Raw genomic sequence first — 18130 nt, forward strand, 5'->3', positions numbered from 1 at the left:
ACAAGAGGTAGTAAGATGATTCACTTAGGAAATCATCTTAGCATAGCATAAGCAAGAAAGTTGTTAGGTCCAGGGCCCACCTGTGTTCATCCACCACTAATGCATACAATGGAGAAGGCCCTGGCTTTGAAACCAGGTGGGCCTGGGGCCCCAACTCGGGCCCTCTCTACCCTCTGTCAACAGCAAACATCCCATGCTCTTCGTGTTGTTGCGAAGCGTCAATGCAACACCACGTGCCACATGGCCCAGCACAGGGCAGAACCAAGAGACAGCGCTTCTCTTCTGCTTCACTGGTTACTAAATTATTTCTTCACCAGCAAAGATAACCTGAGCTTCTCCACCCGACTTCTTCCTGGTCTACAACTGTTCCAGAGAAAATGCTGTTTTACAGGCACTCTCAATTTTACATTCAGTCAGCTTAATTTTTCAAAAGACACTGATCAAAAATTTTCCAACCAACCACATTGGAGTCACGTAGCAACTTCTACCTTCAAACATCTTTTAAGATTCTGTTTGATACCAAAAAGAATTAAAAATCAGAAGACACAGGCAGGAGAAATCTCTTGACATGAGATCTCCCTTCTATAGAAACGGGTCATATGACGAATTCTCTCTCTTTCTGCTCTGAGCAAATGGACACCCACCACCCAAGGCAATGATTGCTAGCCTTTGGGAGAAACTCCTTTTGAGAATCTGATGAACACTCTAAACCCTATGCCCAGAAAAATGTCAATCTGCACAGAGACATAAAATACTGCCTGGAATTTCATGAGGGTTAAATTCACAAGCCCTCTGAAACCTACCCATCAACAGCAAAGAGCCCTCAACAAGGAACCATCTACGATATTCAAACTGGCAAAATCATCCATTTAGATTTTGTTTCTTTAAGGTGCAATAAACTCAAAAGCCTAGACAAAAACCTCAAGAAGATAAAGAAAGAAGTATTCACATTCAATTCTCCACATCTGGGTTCAGTGTCAACTCTTTCTGGCTCAAAACAAAATGCTATAAATTTAACAAGGCTCAAAACCTAAAAAGAAGGTTCTCTCTTTGAAGCAAAACATCAAAATAAAGAGATGCCCAAGGCTAGTGAATGTGCTGGGAGGGCGGGCAAGGGAAAAGAAGGTTAAAAGATGAAGTATTAAGAACATCTACACATTGTATTTTTCAATATCATCCTTTTTAATTTTCAATGTCTGTGTATGTTCTTAACATGCATTACATATTTACATAATAGCACACATATATATAATATATGAACAGAAATACATGTTATTTTTACTGACAGGAGTAAGCAATCACAAAAAAGTTTGTAAATCCTGTCCTACTAGACAGCTTCCAAAATCAGTTTACCTAACAATAGTTTCTCCTAGGTAACTCTCCACAAATGGAATTTCCCTTGAAAATAATCACATTAGCCATCTTTCTTACTCCTGAAATGAGAAGTTGGTTTCAAACTGACTCAACAATAATGCTGAGATTGTTCCACAAAAACCAGTTCCCTCTTTTGCTTTTACAGTCTAATTCTCATAGCTCCACTCACTCCATATCTTTCTGCTGCTGCTGCTGCTGAGTCGCTTCAGTCGTGTCCGACTCTGTGTAACTCCATAGACAGCAGCCCACCAGGCTCCCCCGACCCTGGGATTCTCCAGGCGAGAACACTGGAGTGGGTTGCCATTTCCTTCTCCAATGCATGAAAGTGAAAAGTAAAAGGGAAGTCGCTCAGTCGTGTCTGACTCTTAGCAACCCCATGGACTGCAGCCCACCAGGTTCCTCCATCCATGGGATTTTCCAGGCAAGAGTACTGGAGTGGGGTGTCCATGTAATGAATTAAATAAAAAATCAACTGAAAACACTGGTAAGCATTTTCTACTATGCAGTTCTTACCATAATTGTGATAGTTAATACTCTTCAACTCCTACAATGTCCCCATCACTGAGCTAAATGTTTTACCTGCCTGATGGTACTTAATCTGACTCTCTCCAGTTCAGTTCAGTTCAGTTCAGTCGCTCAGTCGTGTCCAACTCTTTGCGACCCCATGAATCACAGCACGCCAGGCCTCCCTGTACATCACCAACTCCCGGAGTTTACTCTTCTAATACACTCCCAGTTTTGTTTTTTTTTAATATTTAATTATTTATTTGGCTGCACCAGATCTTAGTTGCAGCATGTGGGATCTAGTTCCCTGACCAGGGACTGAACTCAGGGCCCCCTGCTTTGGGAGCACAGAGTCTTAGCCACTGGGCCACCAGGGAAGTCCCATATACTCCCAGTTTTGAAGATATAAAGCCAATGCTCAGAAGTCACATGGCTGTGAAGGACCTGGAATTCAAACCTACGTGTGTGTGACCCCAGAGATCATTCTCACCTCAGGGAGGGTAACTGCCTCCTACAAGTAATATATGATACATATGTTAGGTATATACGGTTATATATTAGGTAACAATAATAATACACAGCTATCACATGCATAAGTTCTTTTATGCATAATTGTACTATAATATAAAAATAAGATCCCTGGTTTTTTAAATAAAATCTTACAATACCAAAGGTAGAAAAGTATTTTTAAGTGGTAAAAGAGAATGTCATTGGCAAACAAATCAAAGAATTACTTTAGTTAGCCTTTATGGAATATCAAGAAACTTTACTGTTCTTTTTCAAGTGCTACAAAATCTAATTAATATTAAGAGTTAACATTATTATAAAAGTTTTAAAGACAAGAAAATCTGACCATAAAACATTGCTCTTAAAGTCCATTATAAATCAGATATTCTCTCAAACTATATTAAGAAAGAACATCTGATAATCTGATCAGCCCATAATTCAGTCCCCAAATACCAGCAGAAAAAAGAAATTTCATTGTACTTAACATCTTAACTTGTGCAAAATCAAAGTGATGAATCCCCTAAGTAAAAGGAATGATTTAGTCTACCATACATATAATCCACTCTATTCTCTCTCCACAAGATACCACTTCTGTTTTTAACCTGAAACACGCAGAATTACACAGAACATAAACCCATTCTCAGCATTTTAGGTGAACACTTAGCAATTTGATCCTTTAAAACTAAAAAATCTTCATTAAACAAGTTTACTATTTTGTGTAAATTACTAGTTAAAATCTGCATGGCCTGGATTTGAGGGGAAGAATTTTAATATTTAGAAAGGAAAAACAAATGTCTATACTGCTATTACTAATAATCTCAATGTTGTGATCTAACAATGTTCATTCATTTGCTAACAAATACTTACTGAATACCAACTATATATGAGGCACTGGTCTAGGCCCTTAGAGATAAGTGAAACAAGGTATTGACACTAAAGATTACATTCTCATGGGGGATGAGAAACAGATAACATACAAGTAAAGAAAGATAAAATAATTTCAGGTTATAAATATGATGCTAAAAAACAATAAAATGATAGAAATGTCAAAGAAGATTATTTTTTAAAGTGATGCAGGATGGTCCGTAAGAAGGTACCATTTGAGCTGAAATTTGAAGAATGATACCAAGAGGACAAAGTTCTAAGTAGAAAAGGACCATCTCAATTCTTTGCAGCCAAAGATGGAGAAGCTCTATACAGTCAGCAAAAACAAGACCAGGAGCTGACTGTGGCTCAGACCATGAACTCCTTATTGCCAAATTCAGACTTAAATTGAAGAAAGTAGGGAAAACCACTAGACCATTCAGGTATGACCTAAATCAAATCCCTTATGATTATACAGTGGAAGTGAGAAATAGATTTAAGGGCCTAGATCTGATAGATAGAGGGCCTGATAAACTATGGAATGAGGTTCATGACACTGTACAGGAGACAGGGATCAAGACCATTACCATAGAAAAGAAACGCAAAAAAGCAAAATGGCTGTCTGGGGAAGCCTTACAAATAGCTGTGAAAAGAAGAGAAGCGAAAAGCAAAGGAGAAAAGGAAAGATATAAGCATCTGAATGCAGAGTTCCAAAGAATAGCAAGAAGAGATAAGAAAGCCTTCTTCAGCGATCAATGCAAAGAAATAGAGGAAAACAACAGAATGGGAAAGACTAGGGATCTCTTCAAGAAAATCAGAGATACCAAGGGAACATTTTCATGCAAAGATGAGCTCGATAAAGGACAGAAATGGTATGGACCTAACAGAAGCAGAAGATATTAAGAAGAGGTGGCAAGAATATACAGAAGAACTGTACAAAAAAGATCTTCACAACCCAGATAATCACGATGGTGTCATCACTGACCTAGAGCCAGACAACCTGCAGTGTGAAGTCAAGTGGGCTTTAGAAAGCATCACTACAAACAAAGCTAGTGAAGGTGATGGAATTCCAGTTGAGCTATTCCAAATCCTAAAAGATGATGCTGTGAAAGTGCTGCACTCAATATGCCAGCAAATTTGGAAAACTCAGCAGTGGCCACAGGACTGGAAAAGGTCAGTTTTCATTCCAATTCCTAAGAAAGGCAATGCCAAAGAATGCTCAAACTACTGCACAACTGCACTCATCTCACACGCTAGTAAAGTAATGCTCAAAATTCTCCAAGCCAGGCTTCAGCAAAATGTGAACCATGAACTTCCTGATGTTCAAGCTGGTTTTAGAAAAGGCAGAGGAACCAGAGATCAAATTGCCAACATCTGCTGGATCATGGAAAAAGCAAGAGAGTTCCAGAAAAACATCTATTTCTGCTTTATTGACTATGCCAAAGCCTGTAACTGTGTGGATCACAATAAACTGTGGAAAATTCTGAAAGACATGGGAATACCAGACCACCTGATCTGCCTCTTGAGAAATCTATGCAGGTCAGGAAGCAACAGTTAGAACTGGACATGGAACAACAGACTGGTTCCAGATAGGAAAAGGAGTTCGTCAAGGCTGTATATTGTCACCCTGCTTATTTAACTTATATGCAGAGTACATCATGAGAAACGCTGGACTGGAAGAAACACAAGCTGGAATCAAGATTGCTGGGAGAAATATCAATAACCTCAGATATGCAGATGACACTACCCTTATGGCAGAAAGTGAAGAAGAACTAAAAAGCCTCTTGATGAAAGTGAAAGTGGAGAGTGAAAAAGTTGGCTTAAAGCTCAACATTCAGAAAACGAAGATCATGGCATCTGGTCCCACCACTTCATGGGAAATAGATGGGGAAACAGTGGAAACAGTGTCAGACTTTATTTTTCTGGGCTCCAAAATCAGTACAGACGGTGACTGCAGCCATGAAATTAAAAGACGCTTACTTCTTGGAAGGAAAGTTATGACCAACCTAGACAGCATATTCAAAAGCAGAAACATTACTTTGCCAACAAAGGTTCGTCTAGTCAAGGCTATGGTTTTCCCTGTGGTCATGTATGGATGTGAGAGTTGGACTGTGAAGAAGGCTGAGCACCAAAGAATTGATGCTTTTGAACTGTGGTGTTGGAGAAGACTCTTGAGAGTCCCTTGGACTGCAAGGAGATCCAACCAGTCCATTCTGAAGGAGATCAGCCCTGGGATTTCTTTGGAAGGAATGATGCTAAAGCTGAAACTCCAGTACTTTGGCCACCTCATGCGAAGAGTTGACTCATTGGAAAAGACTCTGATGCTGGGAGGGACTGGGGGCAGGAGGAGAAGCGGATGACAGAGGATGAGATGGCTGGATGGCATCACTGACTCGATGCACGTGAGTCTCAGTGAACTCCCGGAGTTGGTGATGGACAAGGAGGCCTGGAGTGCTGCGATTCATGGGGTCGCAAAGGGTCGGACACGACTGAGCGACTGATCTGATCTGATCTGATCACCTTATGAGAGGTTTTATTTCACAATTTAATTCATTTTTATGTCTTGGATGGGTTATATCCTGGAGAGACCCACTTTATGATGAATTCTGTTTAAAGCTTACAATATTTACTGATAATTATCCAATGCATCTGTGCACACACAAAGCTAACCTGATACACAGAAAAAACAGTAATAGTAATAACAATTTCCCAATCTTTTAGTCTAAGCCGGAAGCACTTAACTCTGGGGAAAGAGCAGTAATGATTATGCTAAATCTTTGAGAATCTGATGAAAGCAATGAACTCTGTCCTCCCAAAAAAAAAACACAAAGCATATACACAGAAACTTTACATAAAATTTTAGGAGGTTCTTAGAACCTTGAAGCCCATCTATAACACATACACCCTATCCCCAATCAGAAATCCATGAATCCTAGGTTAAGAATTAAGCAGTAATTATCATACTCAGATGGTATGGATATGAATGCAAGCTGCCACTCTACTTTTAAATCATTCACAAATCAGGAATGCTTACTCTCAATTTATATTGGCCCACATAAGACTCTGTACAGGAATTTTCTCTATTCTACAGAAACAGACTTTTAGGATAGATACAGATATAATTAGATATATATATATACAGATATACATATATAGAGAATATAAATGCTGCTGCTGCTGCTGCTAAGTCACTTCAGTCATGTCCGACTCTGTGCAACCCCATAGACGGCAGCCCACCAGGCTCCCCCCGTCCCTGGGATTCTCCAGGCAAGAACACTGGAGTGGGTTGCCATTTCCTTCTCCAATGCATGAAAGTGAAAAGTCAAAGTGAAGTTGCTCAGTCATGTCTGACTCCTAGCGACCCCATCGACTGCAGCCCACCAGGCTCCTCCGTCCGTGGGATTCTCCAGCCAAGAGTACTGGAGTGGGGTGCCATTGCCTTCTCCGAGAATACAGATAAACAGATATATATATACACAGAGAGAGAGAGATTTATACATATATGTATGAAGAAAGATAGATAAATTCCCACCTAAAAGTAAATGAAATACCTCTTCACTACAACTACTGTAATCTTTCACACATGATAACAGTGTAATGTGAGATTTGGTTTGTGCAAAATCTTATAATTTCTTCTCCCGAAGAAAAATATTACCACATTGCTTCAAAGGCTGCAAAGCTGAACATTAACACCTATTAACTTACAGATGTTCTTCTGGTTCAAAAGCAAAGCTTATGATTATTTTTTTTAAACCATTCACACATAACACAAACACACACTACAATTTAGTTGCCTAAGGAATATACATCAATTACAAATTATAAAACAGAAAGAGAGTCACAAAGAAGAAAAACTCACGGTTACCAAAGGGGGAAAAGGGAGGGGGGTAATAAATTAGAGGAGTTTGGGGTTAGCAGATTTAAACTACTATAAAACAGGGAAATAACAAGGCCCTACAGGGAATTATATTTAATATCTTGTAATAAACCATAAGGGAAAAGAAAATAAAGAATATACTTCACTAATCTAAGGTACAAACTAGATCACTAGATCAATGGTTCTGAACCTTTTTTGATTCCAATACCCCTTCAAGAATTTGAAAAATGTTATACAATTCTCCCATTAAAAAAAAAAAATGGACATGTGCATACAAAATGTGCATATAAATTCATTCTGTTCAGTGCATTTCAAATTAAATCAAGGGTTTAAAAAATGCCTATACCTACAACACAAGTATATTATGGCTGCCTGTTTCTGGGAAGGGGAACTAATTAGGAAAACCAACTTGGAAGGAAGAATTTTCATTACATATCCTTTTGTATTTTTCAAAATTTGAACCATAAAACTCTACTATCTATTCAAACCACCAGTAAGTTAAAAATAAAAAAGCATTACACTCAAATATGTGGCAGGATACCAATGCAGAAGGTAAAAAAATCTTCAGATAAAGATATTTAAAATAACTAGTCTACCAAAATCAACATATCTGCACACTGTTTCTTCATATTTGGGGGTGGAAAGAGGTTCCTGACCACAAAACTATGCTCTTGTTTCCTAATTTTCAGAGAAATTTCCAGTTTCAACTTTTTGCTATGAAAATATAAAAAGTCAAATAATAATTTCACATTATTCATATTCTAACTTCTGAAATCTCAGTTAAATGACAATAATTAGTAATGTATTGGATGTGGTACTGCCATATCTCTTGATTTTTATTATCATTCCCATTTGAAAGATATGGAAACCAAGCTTTCTGACGTTAACTCACTTGCCCTGGGCAACAAAGCTAGAAGTTAGCTAGAACTTTTGCAGGAAACAAAGCCTATGTACCTCCTCCCATGCCACACTGCAGCATAACCTCCACAGAGGAAGGGGAACACTAAAATCAAGGACACTATTTCTCAGGCGATCATTCTCATTATAAATACAGTTTAGAGCCCTAGACCATTATAAAAACTGAGAATTCTATCTGCATTTTCCTATACACTATACAAACCAGATACAAATCAAAGAGAGGAATTATCCCATCTAACAATTTCAAAAGCACAAAAACTAGTTTTAACTTGAAATTATTTAAGTCCTTACAAACTGTCACCCTATAAAATAAAAATGTATGCTGAATCATAAGCCTAAAGTTAAAAAAAAATCAGAGAATGAGTGTCACAGAAATGTTACCCATCTAAAGGTTTCAATATCAAGAGGCAAAGAGTTTCTTTCTGCTGAACAGCACCTCCAGGCATCAAAGTTTTGGGAATATCTGATACCGACTGTTCGAACTATAAGCAAAATGTCTCAGAAACGTATGATGAATTGTGAGCCTAGCAACAATGATGCCACTTCCATTATAATCACATTTTCAAAGAGGTGGTAGTTTTCAAAAACATTTCTCTCAAATCTAAATGTATATAATCATTTAAAGTTAAAAAGAGAAGGAAATAAGGAGTGGGTAGAGAACATAAACCACCTGACCAGATAATAACTCCTAGTAGTTATTAGTATTATTGCAATTATTATTCATGGGTGTGTGTGTGTATCTGCGTAAGTGTTTATCTCGTCCTAAGTACCTGTCAAAGTCTGCTTCCTGTCCTGCTGTGCAGGTACCCAGAAAGCATCAAAGTCTTTACTTTCTTATGACGCTCATAAGGCACTCAACCTCTACTGAATTTCCCTTATCAGGAAAATGAGGAAAAGTCCCTCAAGCTTAAAAACTTTAGGACCTTCTGAAAATACTTTCAGAAGTACTTCATGGAGAAAATTCAGATGTCTATATGTCAAGGTCTATCCTGCAATTTCACAATTGCAGGAAAAGCCAGGTCACTCTAATATATTAACACAGACAGAACTACGTGCTGGTGCTGCTTTCTGCAGAGAATAAAATCACTGATACAAATTTCAAAACCCCACCTATTAGAAAAAGAGCAAAAGAGATGAAACTTTCCTTTCACTTTATTACAGTTCTGCAAATAAAGAGACTTTTTAAAATGCTAAGCAATAATGGTAGTGTTACTTATTTGACTGAGTTACAGTCAAATACTATGATGTCTATAATAAACATTTTTATAGGGCAAACACACAAAATAAGTGATCATTAATGAATACCTAATTTTTGAGCTTTCAAAAAGTATATGTTAAAAATGTTACAAAATTACAATGTTTATACAATTTCCATTTTCAAACTCCCCTAAAATTAAAGACCTTAAGGACATGTTTTTACTTTATTCTTTAAAGCAACCCCCAAAATTCAACTGTACTTTATATTGCACCCCCAAATAAAATTAACTCAAGCCTTCCAAGTTAGTCAAAACAATTCTATAGAAAATTAAATCAGTAGCTAGCCTTTGGCATGCATGTATAATTTATTCTGGTTTTTCCTAAGGAAATGGCAAAAAAAGAAAAATTCATCTTACATTTTCATTATGTTCATAAACCACTTCCTAAAGTTGTAAGAAGGCACACAAACAAAAGTCAATCCATTGTAAGGACAACAAATGTCATTCAACAAACTCTCTACATTCACTATAATCAAGAACATACACACATTTCTCAAGTCTGTACATGACTGTTACTTCTTTGTTATTCTACAGATATGGAAATCTAACTTATGGAATGCTTCCTAAATATTTTCCCAAAACGTGCTTATTACACAAGAATCACTTTTAGTCTGTCTGGAATTAAGCTTGCAGATGTATCTCGTATTATATGATCTTGTTGCTCTCCAATGCTCCTATGCTGGCAAAATATACAAGTTCACAAAAATCACATTTTTGGAGAGCAGAAATCTTGGAAATTTTTCAGTACTACCGGACTACGTTTAAAATATAGGAAAAAGAAATACAAATAGCCAATAAACACATGAAAAGATGTTCAGTGTCACTAATAATTAGGGAAATAAAAACCACAATGAACTACCACTTCATGCACATTATGATTGCTATTATCAAAAAAAGAAAAGAACAAGTGTCAGTGAGAATGTGCAGAAATTAGAAGAAGCCTTGGGCACTGCTGGTAGGAAAGTAAAATGGTGCAGCTGCTGTGGAAAACAGCATGGCAATTACTCAAAAAATTAAACATATGACCTAGTAGTTCCACTTCTGGGTATATACCCAAAAGAAGTGAAAGCAGGGACTCAAACAGATATTTATACACCCATGTTCAAAGCAGCATTATTCTCAATAACCAAAAGGCGGAAAAAGATGAGTTTTGTGTGCATGAGTGTGTGTGTGTGTGTGTGATGGAATATTAATCAGCCTTAAAAAGGAAAGAAATTCTGTCACATGCTACAACATGGATGAATCTTCAGGACATTACACTAAGCAAGATAAGCCAACCACAAGAGAGACAAATATTGTAGGATTCCACTTATACAAGATACCTAAAGTATTCAAATTCATAGACAAAGTAGAATGATGGCTACAAAGAGGTTAGGGGCAGAGGTAACGGGGAGGCAGTATTTATTTAATGCACACAGGATTTCAGTTGGGGAAAGATGAAAAAGTCCTGGAGATGAGAGGTGGGGATGGATGCTTTCACAATGCAAAGGTAAATGCCATGCTTAATGCATACTTTAAAATAGGCAAAGTGATCAATATTATGTTATATATATTTTACCACATTTTTTTAAATAAGGTAAGCAACAGCAAAGTGTTGAAACATGAGCCAAATCTGCCTCATGCATGCCTCTTTCACTACTCACAAAACCAACATCATGGCTCTGAGTGGTCAGTTAAATTCCAATTTAAATGTTTACCATGGACCCCAAGAAATTAATATAACAAAGTTTAAATCTGTTCTAAAAAAGTTTAAACTGCTTCCTCCAAATAAAGTCCTTTGCCAGACAGAGATGATAGTAGTTATCAGCTGTCCATTTCAGAGAAAATAAATTAATAAAGAACCCAATATACCTCCCAACTTTGTAGTTCAAGCATGGCTACTTTTATCCCTAGCAAGTTTTTCTTTCATTTTTCTTTCAAAGTCTTACAAAGACTATTTTCATTTTTACCAGCAAAATCTTTAGTCAAAAATTTTCTCCACCAAACTCATATGAGCTCATCTTCATTAACTGTAGATATATCATCTCTACAGTAATAAATATTCATTTCATCTCCACCAACTTCAAGTTTACACTGGGAAAAACATAAGCATAAATTCATATGGGAAAAACAGAAGCTTGAAATATCCTCCGCTACATTTTCTAGTCACACTCCAGCTTTTCTTATGATAACTTTCTTATAATACCTTTGAAACAATTTCACAAATCATTATAGAAATAAATGTTCACTAACTAGCAACCAAGTTTTTTCTTTCCTTTGAGCTTAAAGGAAACCAAGTTTTTTTATTTCCTTTGAGAATAAAGTCCAATTTAGAAAAAAAACAGTTCTCATAAGAACTTATCCATAATTAATTCCACAAACAAGAATGATCATCAAATCCATTTCCTGTTTGTACTATCTGAAAACAAGAATGCATGTAATCAATTACTGACCATTTTTTCTCAATTTTAAAAAAATGAATTATTTCACGTATCATTTTCTATATTTAAGTTAACGGTCCCATATCCTCTACTACTTCCTGTGATTAAGACTGTACAATTTATAGGTGTCATTGCATACAATGTATACATCTAAATCTCAACAGAAAAAAAAAACACAGACCCAGACATCTTAAAGTTTCTGTGGCGTTCAGTTTTTCTACTTATCAATGTTAGAGATACTCCTGATAATAAGTTTTTTTTCATCTGTCCATGGCTATTTATTTAGGTTCAACTGAGCCCTCTAAAAAGGGGGAGTGACTTGTCTAAAACATGTCCTTCAACTTGCAACATAGAATTTTAACAAATATGGAACTTACAAAAAGAAAATTATATACAGATATAAAAAAGATGAATTGAAAAGGAATCCACACCTGGTCATGAGCCTTACCTTTTAGCAGCGGCAGAGGTGTTAACTCAATAGGCTTGCCTTGAGACCTAAACTGTGAGGAACTTTGCGACCTCTTCTGTCTGGCTTTTCTGACGGACTTCCGAGAAAATCCGTCTACTTTATCCACTGATGGAGGAGTAGTTGGTGCTGAGGACATATCCCTACTGAAGAGAAAGAAGTATCATCCACACACCCCCAAGGTGGAAGCAAACAAGTGTGTTACACAAATTCTAAAATTCTCACACACTTTTTTTGAAAATGGGAATATGGGGGAAAAAAAGCTAATAAAATCAATTAACAGTTCTATATTCAATGGGAAAACAGAAAAACTTGGTGGAAAATAGAATTTAAGTACTATATAAACAATATTGTAATATTGCAGTAAAGATGTTCATTTATACCTGAAAAAATTCTTCTAAGCCATGTACTCATTTTTTAACTGCACAGCTCTTCTCATCTTGAGATCCTAAATTAATTTTGGAGCTATTCTGCAACTGGAAAACTTCCATCGATACATTTTCCCAAGATATTTAATATTATGAATGGGCTCTAGAGTTGAAATCCTTATGGTACTTCAAGAATCTACACCAATGGATCACAGCAAGGTGAAATTTACAATTTCTGAACTAACAAGGCATGTCTTTTTAATGCAATGTGCTAGCTAAAATAAACGACACCATACCACCAATGAAGACAGGCTAGATTAAACAGAACACATAAAGGGCATAATTAAAATCATTTCAAAGAAGTCTTTTTCAAAGAAGCCATCTGATGTTACTAAAGCTTAAAAACTATGATGAAATCGTGCACCAAAATTGACGTAAAAACCTAAAGTCACAGCCTACTTAGACAACAAAGTTGAGTTCCCTTGAAGTTCATCATCAAATATTAATTTTCATTCCATCAAACTAATGGAACAGAACAGTTCCTTGAGATTTTTTTTAACCTTCTCAAACTATTAAAATGAAGGCTATTTCCTAAAAGTAACAAGCATTAAGCTCAGTTTCATTCACCAATTTAAACAGATGCCCTTATTTCCATGGCACCCAGGCTCCACCATGCCCCATGTAAAATGAATGGCAGTCTTGAATAGAAATAAGACACATAGTGGAAACGCTGAAATGCAATCACTCACCTGGCATCCCTACATAACATGAGTGGCTTTTAACCTCGAAATAAAAGAGTAAGGGAGTTTCTTTCTGAACGTGTGAGAATAAAAAGTTACCTGGATTAGCTGGATTCTGACAGAGCAAAAATAACAAAAACAGAAACCAAGAACAAACAAAACCTTACAGTGCTGAGGTTTGGGATGCTGAAGTCCCGTTTGGCTCTTTTTTAAAAAAAAGGTTTTTAGCAATCTATCTAATTTAGCCTCAAATACAATGTGATAGATAATTGCAAAGCATGAATGACTGTAGAAGTAAGATCACTTAAAAATTCATAATGACTGCATCTACAAGAAGCTCCACAACACATTTGTATGTTGTAAATTTAGGGGCAGCTTTCTTTTCCAATCTGGTATGTGAGTTATTTAGATTACACGTAACCCTCACAACACAAAATTTCCGTAAATCCTGTTCCTCCATCACTCATTTTGTCTCCCCTTTATTCTTCACGTCTCATCTTACAGATAAGTTACTGGTAGCAAAAAAAAAAAAAATTTTTTTTTAAATCACTTGACCCTTATGCCCGCAGCCCAGGATAAACGTCAAGGATCTCAACCCTGAAGCGCTGCAGAACTGAACGTGCAGTAGCAGCGGGTCGGTGCAAAGCCCGGGGAAACAGGTTTCGCCCCGAACTAGAGCGCCCAAGCTTTATCATCCTCTGAGCAGCAGGCATAGGGCATTTCCAAAGCTCAGGATAATCCAAAGGGGGTGCTGGGGTGGAGGAGAAAGACAGACAAGGGGTTGGTCTGTAGGGATGCTCACATACTCCCTTTGCTCCCACCCACCCCATCCCCCCACCACCCGAAGCCCTGGAGAAGCTAAGCTGCTACAGAATCCTTCTCACTACACCAATCCCCCTTTCCTCCCCCCTCCGCCTCCGTCAGTGGATAAAGGGGGACAAGAATACGCCTCCAGTGCCGGAAGGTGGAGAAAAAGGGGGGAGGGGGCAAACAGAACGAGAGACAACATCAGAAGCAATTGCAGGTAAATCAGACAAGTGGGACCGGCGCTCCCTCTCCCGCACCTCATCCCACCGCACCCCTCGCCAGCTCGGGCCAGGCCTTTCCCAAGTCCGGTGCCCTGCAGGTTCTCCAGGAGGACAGGGAAGAGGCAAGCAAGGAGGAAAGGAAGCCGACAAGCCCCGGGGCTGGAGGGACGAAGTTACCTTGAAGCTTCTGGAGAAGAATCCAAAGATGATCTGTGGTTTCGGAGGGGCGGGAGACGGGAGAGAGGGCCGCAGCGGGGGTGGGTGGCGGGACAGGGACGTGCAGGGGGAGGTCCGGACAGCGGCAGGGAGCCCGGGGCGACGGCTGTCCGGCGCGGCGTCCCTCCGGTTCCGCGGCGGCGGCGCCTCTAGGCCTCACAGCGCTCCGGCGGCGGCGGCGGCCTCACGATCCTCCCCCGCGGGCCCGTCCCATCAAATCGGCACCGACCCCGTTGCGGCTCCGCCGGTGGCTCCTCGCTCACATTCCCGGCGGGCGGCGCCTCTGCTCGTTGCCTCGGACCCGGCGGCAGAAGCGACGACGAGGGGAGGGGGGAAGGGAGGGAGGAAGACTGAAGCCGCAGCGGCAGCAGAAGGAAAGAGAAAGAGGAGGAGTCGCTGGGGCTGGAGCCGCCGCTGCCAGAGCCTCCGTTCGGTACCCGCGGTGGGTCCCCGTCAATGCCCCTTTCTCTCTCCTATTGTCAATATCACCGGGCGGCTGAGTCCATGGCACACGCGCAACCGAACCTTCTCGCCAACAGCGCCCGCCTCCGGCGCCCACTCACTGGAAACTTCAAACGGGAAGCAAGGCCTCATTGGTCGGCGTCCGCCTTCACTCCCCTGTCAGCATGTTCGGCTGAGAGCCGATCGCGGATTGGCGGCGGGGGGTGGGCGGAGAAACATGAGGGTGGGAAGAGAGGAGACCGAGGATTGGACCAAGGTGAGAGGAACCCGGATGCAGCCGCGTTCTCAGGCCGCGCTGCCGCCGCTTCCGCCAAGCAGTAGGGTAGGCCGAGGAAAAGAGCTGCTGCAGCGACTAGGCCTAACTGGAGCTGCTAAAGCTCGGGAGGTGTGCAGCGGACAAAAATACGAAGGGTTTCTGTGCAGTGCGGAACCTCTGGGCGGCGGTCGTCTGCAGCTTGAGGATTTCGAGGGCAAGGGTCGGGTAATTCCCGGCCCTCGATTCCGCCCTTTTCAGCCGCGAGACTGGCCCTTGTGGGCTCAAGTAGTTCACTCGCGACGGGAACCAGCGCCGCTGCTCGTGTAAATGGGCCCTTCGCGGCTCGCGGCCGTAAACCCCCAGCAGTCGCTCTCCGCTCCACCTTGTGGGAGGCCTGGCACCGAAATCCGAACCCCTGGGGCCCGGCCAAGGGTTGGATATCGCTTCGAATTCTCTCTCGTACTCGTCTCCTTTTTCCTGAACCTCTGTTTTGAATGTCAGCTCTCTGGAGCTGCTGCAAGCCTGGTTGGGGCCAGGTCGGTGTGGCGGGCGCAGGTGGGAACGCTGTCTCTAAGCCCCGAGATCATTTACTGAGAACCGCCGCTTGGGCTCACCCGCTGCACAGAGCTCAGGGAAATCCAGCTCCAAACTGTGGGAGTTTGGGAGCTTTTAATTAGCAAGTTGGATCCGAAAGAGTTTGTGGCGAAGGCTTCACTTAACTCTAGCTGGAACAAGTGATTAAATATTTAGAGAAATGGTTGCATTCTTAGTGAGCCCTAGGCCAAGTGGTGAAGTCCAAGGGGTCTCAAAGAGTCGGACACGACTGAGTGACTGAACAGGCGACGTGGTGCATTACCAGATAATATTCTTGAACCGTTGCTCTATTCGACTGCATGCTACATTTGTCTTTTGAGAGGGTGAAAAAAAAAAACAACTCTTAAGTACAAATGCCAAGGTACCAAATGTTCTAAACTTGGAAAATGAAAAAAAAAAAATAGCATTTATAATCATTGAACCCAGGGACAACCACTGTTCGCATTTTGATGTGCTTCTCTCCAGCATTTTCTTCCTTAAAATTTGTCTATTCCGTTCTGTAGACTTTTAATTTTTCCACTTGGCATTATATCGTGTTTTCCATGTAAGTAAAACTGTACCATGCATACAACTAACAGCAGGAAAAAGAAATGCTTTTATTCCTCTTGTTTGTGTTGTTTAACACTCAAGCGTTGCAAATTTCTATGCATATCCCCAGAAATGAGTCTTGAATGAAAAAAAATTTGTCATTAAAAAAAATTTTAAGTGATATAGGAAGCCGAAAATGTTGGTGCTCTTAGACGGAAGCAGGCTTCCCCTACTGGCTCCAGATGATTGGCCACTATAGGTGGTGTCTGTGTTTGCTCTGAAAAGTTCCATCTCCCCTAAGCATTATAAAACTGGCTAGAATACCAGTCTCCCTCCCACCTTCAAGCAACTTGCATTTCCACATCTCAATTTCCCATACCAGTCTTCATGAAAAATTCAGTGTCCCAGCCATGCAGTACTTCTTTGCTCAATTTCTGATTAAGGGTAAATGTAGAATTTAAACCAGAGAAGATTTTAAAACCAACTCAGTTTCCCTTGGCAACAATTGAACTGTCAAAGAGTAGTGCTTGTTTGAAATGCTCACAGCTGTTGCTTAGAATATTTCACATTTTGTAGAGTGGGGATTTTGCTTGCAAATTATGGATCTCTATAAAGACAATTCATTTCAAAACTCTCGCTTTCTATAAAATGGCTGAGTAACTGAAATGAGTAGGTCTTTTTAAATGGAAAAATCCTTGCCTATGTGAGAGATTGTTCCTTGAACTGATAGTTTCTAAAGGAGATCCAAGCATCCAAGGGGTATGTATATTCCAGCAAAGTACAAAGCAGTTGAGAAATGGAGTATTTCCTGTCATATCAATAAAGCATGGAGTAACAACCATCAGCTATTTTGGCTCTCCAAATGTGAATTTCTGAGCTGGGAGGGCCCCCAGGAAGCCCTCAGGCTGCAGTCATTCCCTAGATGAGCACTGAGGAGCTGGTGGTGGGGGAGGGGCAGGGCAGATGAGGGGTGCAGGGAAGATGCGAAACATGCAGAATACTGGCCCCAGATAGCTGAGATGTAAATGAAAGAAGTGATTTCAGTGAACCTAGACTCTTGCATCTTCCTATATATAGAAAAGCACTAAATTCCTTGAGATATCCTCAGTTCAGTTCAGTTGCTTAGTCGTGTCCGACTCTTTGCCACCCCATGGACTGCAGCCCTCCATGCCTCCCTGTCCATCACCAACTCCCAGAGTTTACTCAAACTCATGAGATACCTGGTTTTCCTTAATTAACAATAATCTTTTAATGTTTAAACCACCTGCTCATTGTTGGAAACTTCTATATAACCTGACTCCTCCCCCCGACCCTCAGAGCAGCTCTCTCAGGGTCGCTTGAGATGCTGTTTCCCCGGGCTTAAAGTCCTAAAAATTCCCACCAAATAAAATATAACTCTGAACTTTTAGATTGTGACTATTTTTAAAGTCAACCCAGTCCATTTGGGTTGCAGGAGAAAAAAGTATGGGGACATCTCTTTATGCCTGCTGCTGGTGCTGCTAGGTCGCTTCAGTCGTGTCCGACTCTGTGCGACCCCATAGACAGCAGCCCACCAGGCTCCCCCGTCCCTGGGATTCTCCAAGCAAAAACACTGGAGTGGGGTGCCATTTCCTTCTCCAATGCATGAACGTGAAAAGGGAAAGTGAAGTCGCTCAGTCGTGTCCGACTCTTAGCAACCCCATGGACTGCAGCCTACCAGGCTCTTCCATCCATGGGATTTTCCAGGCAAGAGTACTGGAGTGGGGTGCCATT

At 40.3% G+C, this 18130-nt stretch overlaps 1 protein-coding gene across 2 annotated transcripts in view; it reads right to left on the reverse strand.

Moving 5' to 3' along the window:
• Nucleotides 1-14584, reverse strand: part of PPP2R5E (protein phosphatase 2 regulatory subunit B'epsilon) — a 160293-nt gene extending 145709 nt beyond the window's left edge. The window contains exons 1-2 of one of the 2 annotated variants that reach the window (XM_061429077.1): nucleotides 14500-14584; nucleotides 12169-12329 (exon numbers count right to left, since the gene is read on the reverse strand). In XM_061429077.1, coding sequence (XP_061285061.1) covers nucleotides 12169-12325 — 157 coding nt within the window. In that variant the 5' untranslated portion in view covers nucleotides 12326-12329; nucleotides 14500-14584. Of the gene's footprint in view, nucleotides 1-12168; nucleotides 12333-14499 lie in introns of both variants that reach the window. The other variant, XM_061429076.1, reaches the window with a different exon arrangement.
• Between the last annotated feature and the right edge of the window lie 3546 nt (nucleotides 14585-18130).

This window comes from Bos javanicus, chromosome 10 (assembly GCF_032452875.1).
Source record: "Bos javanicus breed banteng chromosome 10, ARS-OSU_banteng_1.0, whole genome shotgun sequence".
NCBI lineage: Eukaryota > Metazoa > Chordata > Mammalia > Artiodactyla > Bovidae > Bos > Bos javanicus.